At 33.6% G+C, this 12,817-nt stretch overlaps 1 protein-coding gene across 1 annotated transcript in view; it reads left to right on the top strand.

The window, feature by feature from the left end:
• The window catches only part of LOC144448577 (CD151 antigen-like), a 28,921-nt gene extending 17,310 nt beyond the window's left edge, over positions 1-11,611 (top strand). Inside the window, exons 2-8 of the mRNA XM_078138853.1 lie at positions 4,656-4,784; positions 6,353-6,544; positions 8,939-9,013; positions 9,428-9,532; positions 10,093-10,248; positions 10,688-10,771; positions 11,261-11,611. Coding sequence (XP_077994979.1) covers positions 4,686-4,784; positions 6,353-6,544; positions 8,939-9,013; positions 9,428-9,532; positions 10,093-10,248; positions 10,688-10,771; positions 11,261-11,329 — 780 coding nt within the window. The 5' untranslated portion in view covers positions 4,656-4,685 and the 3' untranslated portion in view covers positions 11,330-11,611. The remainder of the gene's footprint in view (positions 1-4,655; positions 4,785-6,352; positions 6,545-8,938; positions 9,014-9,427; positions 9,533-10,092; positions 10,249-10,687; positions 10,772-11,260) is intronic.
• Positions 11,612-12,817: the final 1,206 nt, after the last annotated feature.

Here is a 12,817-nt window from a genome sequence, read left to right as displayed (position 1 = left end):
CCTAGGCATTTGCCTTCAACATTGATAGTTGGAGATAGTCACAATATATCTGTATTTGCTTCAAGAAGTGTTGAGTGTGAAAAAATAGTTTCATTTGATCACAAATACTCCATAGGTAGTTTGGTATTCACCTTGTGTGGATGACAGTAGATGTAAATTACCTGAATATTCCATCACAGCTGATGACAACATTGACAAAAACAGTCTTTTAAAATTGATTGCAGTGAACGTTGCCAGGAAACACTCTATGAAGTGCCTATCTATCATAAAGGTTAAAATGAAAATTACTCCTAACAATGATGGCTTTTTAAATAAATCTGCCATCTATGAGCACAAAAATGAGTTTAATCTTTGACTTGTTTCTCACCTCTGCTGACTTTTTGAAGAAGTCTGACTTAAATTCATTATGTGAAATAAAAGAAAGTAGCTAAGTTGCAGAACTGTGGCAGTATATTCTTCATGTGTCCGTTGCTAAGCAACTAACACAACATTTTTCAGGGTTCTGTGATATTCATTGTTAGTGAGTTCATTACAGGATATCATGGACTAATATTAGGTCAAAAAATAACGAATTGTTTCTGGTCAGCGCATGCATCACTTAAATACCCTCGCGTCAATCTTTTTTTTACGTGTTTGTTCAGCAGTCTGCAGATCTGGGAGAAAACACAAAAATAATCATGCCTACTTTAATTGTTGCTTCAGTAAAGATAATCATTAACTAGCAAATGACATATTCTGCCCCACATACACACTTGCTGTAAAGTACTAAATAAAAAGAACAGTAACTGCCATAAACAGTAGATTGAGTGACCAGTTTGAGAAATACAAAAAAAAATTCATGTTGTTAGACAAACTGTCATGATCAGAAACAATTCTTTATTTTTGGCCATAATATAGAAACTTTGGTAAAAGCAGAGGACCTACAAGGGAAAGAGGCTTCAAAAAATATTTGGGTAATTTGCCAAGTGTGGACACAGAATAAATACACTATAGCTTTTCCACATTCTGTAGTTGTATTGTATTAAACTATATAGTAAATAGGGGAAAGTATATGATTCATATTACATGCTATAAAAATGTTAATTTGAAAAAAATAGATGTCAGAATTTATTAGTCTTAATATTGGCAAATACCCCCTAGGTAATTCACCTTTGGTAGTGTGATATTGATACTTAGTGACAGTTAGAAGGCAGCTATAGTGTAAATTGTTGATTTTGAAATAGAACACTTGATATTATCCCTGTCAAACGTTGTCAAATACCCCACCCACCCCACCCCACCCCACCCCCACCACATGTATATCCATAGGCTAATGGTCTTCATTGGTTTAAGTATGTAGATAGTAGATGGTAAAATAACATCAATAGAAAACATTAATATGCATCTGATGTGTAATATCATTTTGAAATATTACAGTCAATATTATCCCTAACATTGCCAGATACCTTAGGCTAATGTCTTCAACAGTTTAGACTAGATAGTACATGACATTGCGGAAAATAATATCTGCATGTATTATATATCAAACAGTAAATACATTGTGTACACATTTTGAAATTTACTAATTATATATCGCAATTTATAAATATGTAAAATGTAGTCAAATGCCCTCCCTCTATTAATTCAGTATGTAACAATGAGAATATAACATCTTTAGCAAACAGTAAATACATTGTGTTCTCATTTTGAAGTGTACAAGTCTAGATTATTGCAATTCATAAATATTCCCATATACACACTGTATGCACAATGTAGTCAAATGCCCTCCCTCTATTAATTCAGTATGTAACAATGAGAATATAACATCTATAGCAAACATTAAATACATTGTGAACTCATTTTGAAATGTACTAGTCTAGATTATTGCAATTCATTAACATTCCCATATACACCCTGTATGCACAATGTAGTCAAATGTTAACCTTTATCAATGTAGTATACACAGTACGTAACAATGAGAATATAACATCTATAGCAAACAGTAAATATAATTTTCATTTTAAAAACTAGCTTTCAATATTATCATGATTCATGAATATTGTCTACAGATGTAGTCAGATATTAACTTATCAATTCTGTTTAGACAGTGAGAAATGTATGTGACAGTGAGAAAATAACAAATTTAGTAAATGCTAAATACATACACCTCAATTTGAATATTATAATAGAACATTGCCAGATCTGTACTACGGTGAATGTCCACTTATCAATGCAGTATGGATATACAAATGTATGAAATAACAAGTTTAGCAAACGTTAAATACTTATACCTGAATTTGAATATTATAGCAGACCATAATTGCCATAATATAGGTGAATGTCTTCAATCAATGAAGTAGATAGTAATATGTGACAGCGAGAAAATAATACATTTAACAAACACTAATACTTGAACCCCAATTTAATTATAGCCGTTGAATTTAAATGATTTCATGATTCATTGCCAGATATACTAGGTGAATATCCTCTGTCGATACAGTAAACTGAAAATAACAAATTTTTTATATAGCATGTTAGCAGTATTCCTGTTAATTTTCTTTTTTCAGTGTATATTGCATACATTTATTGAAAACAGTAAGTGCTTCATACTTGATTTTGAAAAATAAGAGACAATATTATGACGATTCCAAACCATGAATATTGCTAGATATTTACTTTAGGTAAGGGTCTTAATTAAAATATCAGTACTTTAGACAATGCATGCCAATGAAGAAATAATATCGATATCAAACATTACATACATGTTTTGAAAAGTAACAGACAATATTATCATGACAAACATAGCCAGATATTTACTAGTCTAGTTCCTGATGACTGTGTTCCAATTTACACAATATTATCTTCACCCATTACAGTAATGTTTGAAGATAACATGGTGTAAATTGGAACACAGTCGTCAGGAACTAGTATGGACTAGATATTTACTTTCAATAAAAGTCCTTTATAAACTTGGACTTCATCAAAATTTTGGTAAATAATGCCTAACCTTGTGTAGGCACTAAATTGTGATATCGCCCTGGTAAAGAATACCAAACCTTTTGTAGGCACTAAATTGTGATATCGCCCTGGTAAAGAATGCCAAACCTTGTGTAGGCACTAAATTGTGATATCACCCTGGTAAATAATGCCAAACCTTGTGTAGGCACTAAATTGTGATATCACCCTGGTAGAGAATGCCAAACCTTGTGTAGGCACTAAATTGTGATATCACCCTGGTAAATAATGCCAAACCTTGTGTAGGCACTAAATTGTGATATCACCCTGGTAAAGAATGCCAAAACCTTGTGCAGGCACTAAATTGTGATATCGTCCTTGCTGGCATGTGTTAGTGTAAACATACATATTTTCCCCACTAGAAAATGTTGTGATTTTTCAGTCTTCAGCTAGTTCTCAAAGACTAATTTTTACTAATTACCAGACTGGTATGTTGTGTCTATGTTCAAGAAGGCAATATTTTAGTCACTACTTATTTTACATTTTGTTTTCCAGTGAAATAAGTGAAAATAAATATTTAGTGAAAATTTCCAGGTGTACAGTATTATTTAACTAAAGTACACTTCTTTTATTTTAAAATTTACAGTCAATATTGTCACGACAAACATTGCCAGATATTTACAAGGGGATGGTGCTAGATATTTACGTCCTTTACTAATACAGTCGACAGGGTTGTGATTGTGTAGAAATAGTATTGATATCAAACACTAAATACTCATTTATACATTTTGAAAATAACAGTCAATATTATCATGACAAACATTAGCAGATATTCAGATACCTTGCCATTATCAAATAAGTATGGAGATAGCAGATAATGGTGAAAAAAAATAACATTTATACATCGAACATTTGAAGTAGTTGTGTGTAATGTAGGTAGTAGTACATGTAATGGCCACTCTAGTCTAAGTATAATGGGAAAATGTGACAATCCATTCATCAATTGATGTACTTTTGTCACAAGACATTTTAAAATCAATGAATTTGATCACTGTTAATTTCACAGGTTTTTAGCTATGGTCATGCCTATAGTATTGAATTACAAAGAATATATGCAGTAACGATGTAATAAATATCATTGGAACTCCTTGAATTCATCGCCATGGTTTTTAATGCCTTTGATAATTAGTCAAACCAAATTCCAGTGAAGACATTCTCTGATTTACTGGATGTTGTCATGGTGACAAGTACATGACCTAATTTCTCTTTCCTTACTGTATCTATTGATCACTGTACAGCAATTCAGAATTACCATGTTTACTGCCCTCTAGTGGTGAGATCATGCAATGTTGTAAAAAAAAAAAAAGACTTGGAAGATGATGACCTTGATCTAAAAAGTAAAAAAAAAATTAAACCTATAATAAATAACCCTTTAATTAGAATGTATGTCCTCATATAGTATATTGCATTCTCACAAACCAGAGCTGTAATAAAGACGGTGGCGTAACAGACGCCATGGTTTTGTGACGATGGTATATTGCAAATCTTTAGGAGCAGTGCAATGTTCTAATGTAATCTTTAGAAAGATGCAAAATTATGTTTGGATTTTTTGGCCGAAAATAAGACCAGATTCCTTTCAATGCAAAATCATATTTTACAATTTCTCATAGAACTAAAAACAAGAAGGAGTAACATTAGTTTTCTTGTTACTCTTTTTACAGGTGTGAAAAGGTGATATTTGTGAATCCAAGATGGCTGACCGTGATTCCTATAGTTACAAAGAAGATGAGAAATGTTGTAGCATATCATGTTTAAAGTATACTCTTTTTATATTCAATTTTCTTCTGTGGGTAAGTTATATTTACCTCATAGCTCTGTTATGGATAGAAAGATGTTTCCTAAATATTACTAGACCTTAAAAACCATTATTTGGGTCTGTTGTTATCGTGCAATACTGTGCAAGGCACGTGTAATTACTATTGACATTAAACATATTTTGATATTCTCACCGCTGTCTTATATACTCCATAGTTCGAGAGTTTTTTTCCCATCAGCCATCAGATTGTTAAATCATTGCTAAGTTGTAGTTGTGTCACTTGGACTATTGGGAGTCGTAAACTATATATCCTTTGAGGAACTAATAAATAATAAATAAATAATAATAAATACCCAACCAAAGCCTAGAAAGCTTGGGATACTTATATTCAGATAACAATTTATCTGTAAGGATATGACAATCTCCTAGTCAGTATACTGTCAATATTTGTATTTAATTAAAAATCTCAATTATTACAAAATTATTATATTTCTAGTTCATTACACGTGAGTGATTTTAACAGTTATACTCTGACTCACATAGTATAGTGTGTTATACCCACTCCTCTAGTAATAGTAGTTAAATACAGTTTGACTAATCAACCACAATTCAAGGTTTTTGTGTTGTTTTTGACTCTGATCCAAAATGTATCCCATTGAGAGGAAATGATGAATTGGACACTGTAGATTCACTAGATTGTTTACAGAGGTACAGTAGGGTGAAACCATTCATCTATACTTCTCATTCTCACAAACCAATGCTGTTATTTCTTCCGTGACACTGCAAATAACAAACCTCTGGGTTGTGTGTCTTAGACGGTGCCATAAATGAGGCTGTGGTTTACAACAATGTCTGCTATCTTTCAATGAATCTAAAAATCTCACTTTAGAGGGGTTAGAGGTGATTGGATAAATATGGACATCCAGACTATAAAATTATCTCATAGATACTGAGTTGTATTGCCATCATTTCTATAAAATCACTTCATAAAGAGACATATACCTGCTTCTGGTTCTATTTTTATATCCAATATCCGTAAAGCTGTACTAACTGTGTACATGGTACATTTTTTTTAATTGTTTTGTTAGATATAATGACTTAATCATAATAATATACACACTACACAGTATTGAATCATCTGTGGTTAAACACATTTGTACAGTAGTACACATAGTAAGGTGAAATATATCCAATCAAATTGATTTTTAGGTCAACATCCAAAACGCGGCATCCCCATGTTTCAATAAGTATAATAACATATTATGTTCAGATTTGGCAAGAAGCCTGACACCTACTGACTAGGCAGCTTACAATTCATTTGTGTTTATGGCTTGCTGTCAGGGAATGTCGGTTAATATTGGTATATAGACACTGCTGTTCTGATAGAAGTAACCTTGTCATATGAAGTAGAATCCTGCCACCTAGTGGTGTAACATTTTACAATGCAGTCTTTTGTTTTTATAGCTTGCTAGTGCTGGCTACTGGAATGTGGACACTCCTAATTGATCGAAGTCATTACGTTGCTATACGAAGTTCAAGTACATTTGAAGCCTGCCCTCTAGTGGCAGTATAGTTTAAAATACAATCTTTTGTTTTTTATAGCTTGCTGGTGCTGGAATGTTGGCTATTGGTATATGGACACTAATTGATCGAAGTCATTATGTTGCTATACTAAGTTCAAGTACATTTGAAGCCACTACTTATCTACTTCTTGTTACTGGTATCTGTGTTATGATTGTGGGTACACTTGGATGCTGTGGTGCTGTACAGGAACAAAAACTCTGCCTTGTGTTGGTGAGTAAAAGACAATGCTCTGTTTTATATCACATGATCATCCTTATCATTTAAATACATCACCATTAAAAAAACTGACATAATACCTACATGTACGTGTAATAATGATAATAATAGTAATCTTTATTTATACTGGATAGTTCTTTAAGCATATAAACACTTGTCTCCCAAGAAGTCCAGTGAGCGCAATATATCCCTCATCCAGGGTTCAGTGTTAATGCAGGAGGAAACTGGAATACCCGGGGAAAACCTGCGTTGTTCGGTAGAGTCAAACTGAACGACACTCTTCTTACTTACAGCGTGGTAAATTTAATTGAACCCTGAATGGGGTTCGAACCCTGATCGCAGTGGTAATTAAGAGGCGAGTGGTTTAGCCACACGGCCACCGACAACCCTACCCTGTAAAACCAACTTCAGTTATTACACACTGTGAACATTATTAACTTTCTGTATCTCAAGTTTGTAACATCAATGTTGGATATTGTGAGTCAAAATGATAAAAACTGGCACTTCTTGTGAGTCACCGCATAGAAAGGGATAGAGGGACACCATATTTTAGCATGTCACTAAAAGCTGCTATGTGTCACCATTATATTGGCTAACAGGACACACTTGTGAGTCACACCGGGAACACTGAATTTTGTGGGTCAAATTTAGTTAGAGGGCACACTGCAGTCTTTGAAGTCTGAACGATCCAATGGTTGGTCTGTTTATGTAAACAAGATCCAATGGTTGGTCTGTTTATGTAAACAAGATCCAATGGTTGGTCTGTTTATGTAAACAAGATCCAATGGTTGGTCTGTTTATGTAAACAAGATCCAATGGTTGGTCTGTTTATGTAAACAAGATCCAATGGTTGGTCTGTTTATGTAAACAAGATCCAATGGTTGGTCTGTTTATGTAAACAAGATCCAATGGTTGGTCTGTTTATGTAAACAAGATCCAATGGTTGGTCTGTTTATGTAAACAAGATCCAATGGTTGGTCTGTTTATGTAAACAAGATCCAATGGTTGGTCTGTTTATGTAAACAAGTTCCAATGGTTGGTCTGTTTATGTAACCAAGATCCGATGGTTGGTCTGTTTATGTAAACAAGATCCAATGGTTGGTCTGTTTATGTAAACAAGATCCGATGGTTGGTCTGTTTATGTAAACAAGATCCAATGGTTGGTCTGTTTATGTAAACAAGATCCAATGGTTGGTCTGTTTATGTAAACAAGATCCAATGGTTGGTCTGTTTATGTAAACAAGATCCAATGGTTGGTCTGTTTATGTAAACAAGATCCAATGGTTGGTCTGTTTATGTAAACAAGATCCAATGGTTGGTCTGTTTATGTAAACAAGATCCAATGGTTGGTCTGTTTATGTAAACAAGATCCAATGGTTGGTCTGTTTATGTAAACAAGATCCAATGGTTGGTCTGTTTTTGTAAACAAGATCCAATGGTTGGTTGGTTGGTTTATATAACCAAGATCCCATGGTTGGTCTGTTTATGTAAACAAGATCCAATGGTTGGTCTGTTTATGTAACCAAGATCCGATGGTTGGTCTGTTTATGTAAACAAGATCCAATGGTTGGTCTGTTTATGTAAACAAGATCCAATGGTTGGTCTGTTTATGTAAACAAGATCCAATGGTTGGTCTGTTTATGTAAACAAGATCCAATGGTTGGTCTGTTTATGTAAACAAGATCCAATGGTTGGTCTGTTTATGTAAACAAGATCCAATGGTTGGTCTGTTTATGTAAACAAGATCCAATGGTTGGTCTGTTTATGTAAACAAGATCCAATGGTTGGTCTGTTTATGTAACCGAGATCCGATGGTTGGTCTGTTTATGTAAACAAGATCCAATGGTTGGTCTGTTTATGTAAACAAGATCCAATGGTTGGTCTGTTTATGTAAACAAGATCCGATGGTTGGTCTGTTTATGTAAACAAGATCCGATGGTTGGTCTGTTTATGTAAACAAGATCCGATGGTTGGTCTGTTTATGTAAACAAGATCCAATGGTTGGTCTGTTTATGTAAACAAGATCCAATGGTTGGTCTGTTTATGTAAACAAGATCCAATGGTTGGTCTGTTTATGTAAACAAGATCCAATGGTTGGTCTGTTTATGTAAACAAGATCCAATGGTTGGTCTGTTTATGTAAACAAGATCCAATGGTTGGTCTGTTTATGTAAACAAGATCCAATGGTTGGTCTGTTTATGTAAACAAGATCCAATGGTTGGTCTGTTTATGTAAACAAGATCCAATGGTTGGTCTGTTTATGTAAACAAGATCCAATGGTTGGTCTGTTTATGTAAACAAGATCCAATGGTTACTTTCAACCTCATTCAGTGTACCGTCTCTCTGTGAATAAATAACTAAATTCTATTATTTCTACTCTGTATACAGTATACCAGTTTGTTACTAATAATCCTGGTCATGGAGTTAGTGGTAGGAATTCTGGCATATGTCTACAGAAAAGAAGTAAGTACAATTAAATCATAGAATCAAACCAATTTTTGAAATATTCAGTATTGTCTCATTTGATTGTGTTGTGTTGTGTTGTGTTGTGTGTGTGTGTGTGTGTGTGTGGTTGTGTATGTATGTATGAGTGTGTGCATGTATGGGTGTGTGAGTGTATGTGTGCATGTGTGCATGCATGTATGTGTCTGCGTGTCTGTGTCTGTGTCTGTGTCTGTGTCTGTGTCTGTGTCTGTGTCTGTGTCTGTGTCTGTGCAAGTGTGCTGTTTTTCAAAGTAATGTCTAAATGTCCCTATCACCTATATCATAGCCAAACCACAACTTTAGTTACCTTGGTGACTGCTATCCTCAATTTGCTTTATTCACCGTATTTTATGTCAACTAGACTTGTCCTTGAAAATGTTCTCTATTTTTTAGCTTGAAACTGAACTGGAGAATAACCTGAATGCAACACTGACTGAATATTATGGGATAGATGGGGCAGAAGAAATCACCATGGCTGTGGATGAGATGCATAGAAGTGTAAGTTACATTGATATACTGTACAACCAAGATTTACAGGAAATGTTTACTGAAGACAAATATAAGGGTATTTATGATGCATTGTGGGGATTTCCCATCAATCTTTGCAGGAAAATCCCCAAAATGGCTGTAGAGTTTCTTTGCAAGATTCAAAGTTGAGTAAGTTAACAAAGTGCTTTTTTATCACCCAAAATCATATGTAAGTTGATAGCAGTAATCACTACATTAGCTCTGTTACAACTATTTGTCATGTCCTTCCGTGACTATTGTAACTTTAGTATCTGTAAGTGTATGTTTTATCATTAGTGACAATACAATACAGTACAATACAATACAATACAATACAATACAATACAATACAATACAATACAATACAATACAATGCAATACAATACAATGCAATACAATACAATACAATACAGTGCAATACAATACAAAACAAGTGTACTAAAGACAGAAATAATTCTGACATGACTTTTACTTTAAAATCCAAATCAAGCTGAATGACATCAATTAATATCAATTTTAACATCCCAGTTTTTTTATCTTTTACATTTTAGTTCAACTGTTGTGGAGCACACTTGTACCATGACTGGGATACAAGTGTTTGGAAAGTATCCAACTTAGCAGGTAACAGAAGTACACCAGACAGCTGTTGTAAAACAGAAAGTGCATTTTGTGCCGTTAGAGACCATGCCTCTAATATTTATAGAATGGTAAGTTAGTCTGAATGGTTGTAGTATATTTGTATCGAAGATTGCGTGCATCAGTGCATACACTTACACACTGCACTGTAATACGAAAACATTATTGTACATGTTTGCAAATGATATGTAAATAATATGCAAATGATATGTAAATAATATGCAAAATGATATGTAAATGATATGCAAATGATATGTAAATGATATGCAAACCATGCTGTACATGTAAATGCCTTTGTTGTGTGTGAAAAACATAGTTAAGTTATAATAATAGAATCCATGAAAGATGAAATTATTTGAAGTAAAGATGTGTTGGAAATTACCAATATTTATGAGGAGATAGTCATATTAAGATTATAGTTACTCATCCTTACACAACTGAAGTATTTACCTATAATTTGTTTGGTTTTCAATCAACAACCGTAAACACAAATCGTTGTTGATTTTTCAGGGTTGTATTGTTAGTTTAGAGGAATATCTACAAAAACATCTGGTGATTCTTGGTGGAGTTGGAATTGGTATAGCTTGCATTCAGGTAAGTAACTCATAAAACAGACTGAGCATGCTCAGACACAAAGGATCATGGGATTATTTGTAGCTGGGGTAATGTCTAATCTGTCCACTCATGTATTGTCAGTTTTGTTACAATGCTGTTAGCATTCAAAAATTGTATGCAAATATGTCTAGCAACATGATCATGCCCATAGCAACAACCAAATGATCATGTATATTGCAAAGATAACAACGTGGTTGAATAGGCAACTGGATAATCATTCAGCAAATGAACACCTCTACCTAGTATGGATCAGTATGTAGGTAAACATTTTTAAAAACTAACGCCATTGGTGCTATTTTTTTATTGTATATTAGTGCAAAGTTTGTTATAGGCCTCTTAACTGTGTCACTTGTCTGTTCACAAATTTGTCATTTTCAGTAAGACAAGCTGAAGTGCTGAAGACGCTTGTTTCCCAAAATAGATATTCCATTTCTTATTTACAATTTTGATGTGTTTTTATTTATGCAGGTATTTGGTGTCATCTTTGCTCTGTGTCTGTATTCACAATTGAAGGCAGAAGAGAAGTATGACTATTAACACATTTGTAAGAAGATCAAAGATGGAGCAGTTAATGTCATGTACAGAGTTGAGGAGTTAGGCAAGTCTTCTGTGAAGTGGAGTTAGGCGAGAAAAGCAAACACGAGAGTTAGGCCTTTGTGTTCTCCAAGGGAATATCCCACTGTAAATTATGCATGTTCCAGGGCAGATTTGCCAACAAAAATTCATATCCTGTTGTAAGTTTACATGGTGCCACTTTGTAATCATTCATACAAACATTATTCCTGTCAAAAGTTTGTAAAACGTGAATTTGTAGAAATGTAGCAAATGTAAGAGATGATTTTTATAAAATTTCAAAATTGTTGTTAAGTAATGAAATTTTTTACGGTAAAAGCTTCAAACACAGCCATTTTACAAGAAAATATTCCAACATACATGAAATGTAATTTAGATTAAATTCTCGGTACCTGCAATGGCATTTTACCAATTGCTAGAGGGTCAAAATAGAACAAAAAGGTTGACTTATTCTCAGTACCAATAATAGCAATAGCTCATACTAGAGGGTCAAAATAGAACAAGAAGTTCAATTTATTCTCAAGCATGCCAATAGTAATGCATGTGAAGCACTCGGAGTGGAAGTTATGGTGTCAACCAAGAAATTGGACGTTCGTTATTTATATGATGCGCCAAGGCAGTAATGTTCTATTTCAGGTACCGAGAATTAAGTTTTCATAAACTGGTATGACCTTATTTGGAAACTGAGGAGTCCCAGTTTGCATAATTTGGTTTGACCTTATATGGAAAGTGAGTACTAATTTGCATAAACTGATGTTACCATGTTTGGAAAAGTGAGAATTCTTATTTTGCATACCATATTTGGAAAGTGTGTACACCTAATCTTTTGCATAATTAGTATTAATACCCATTACCATATTTGGAAATTGAAGAACTTGGAAAATTTGAAAACATTTGAACATTTTTCTTTAAAGAAATCAATCAAACTTCTATAATATAAGGACTTTGACACCAAAGATACGAATCCCTTGAAAAATGCTGAAAATATAAAATATTGTTAGCCACAAAAATGTCTGTGTTGAGTTTTTAGAACCTTGTAAAAGAAGGAGGACTGTTATAAACTTCCCAGCTACCTGGAAATAATAGTATAATTTGTAATAGAGACATGAATTGTATGAAATTCCCCCATTTCCTGGACATACCATAAAAGTGTAATTTAGGGGATGGATCTGTAATACTGTCCAACCATTAACCAGGATGTTATTATTAAATATGGGTAGATCCCTGTTAATATTTCAAATTTGTAATTCCCCACATAAAGGCAACGACTGGGAGTTTAAATAGAAACTTGTTGGACTCTTAAGGTAAATTTAACCACCTGTAAAAACCCCACACTGTACACATATTTTATATTTGACTATATCAATATCCAATTTTGTATGACTGATTTCTAATTCCCAATTTAAAAGCAATATCCTAGGAACTTATAAAGATCTGTGGGAACCAAATCCT

This window comes from Glandiceps talaboti, chromosome 17, assembly GCF_964340395.1.
Source record: "Glandiceps talaboti chromosome 17, keGlaTala1.1, whole genome shotgun sequence".
In the NCBI taxonomy this organism is placed as follows: domain Eukaryota; kingdom Metazoa; phylum Hemichordata; class Enteropneusta; family Spengelidae; genus Glandiceps; species Glandiceps talaboti.
This window is presented reverse-complemented; position numbering and strand designations above follow the sequence as displayed.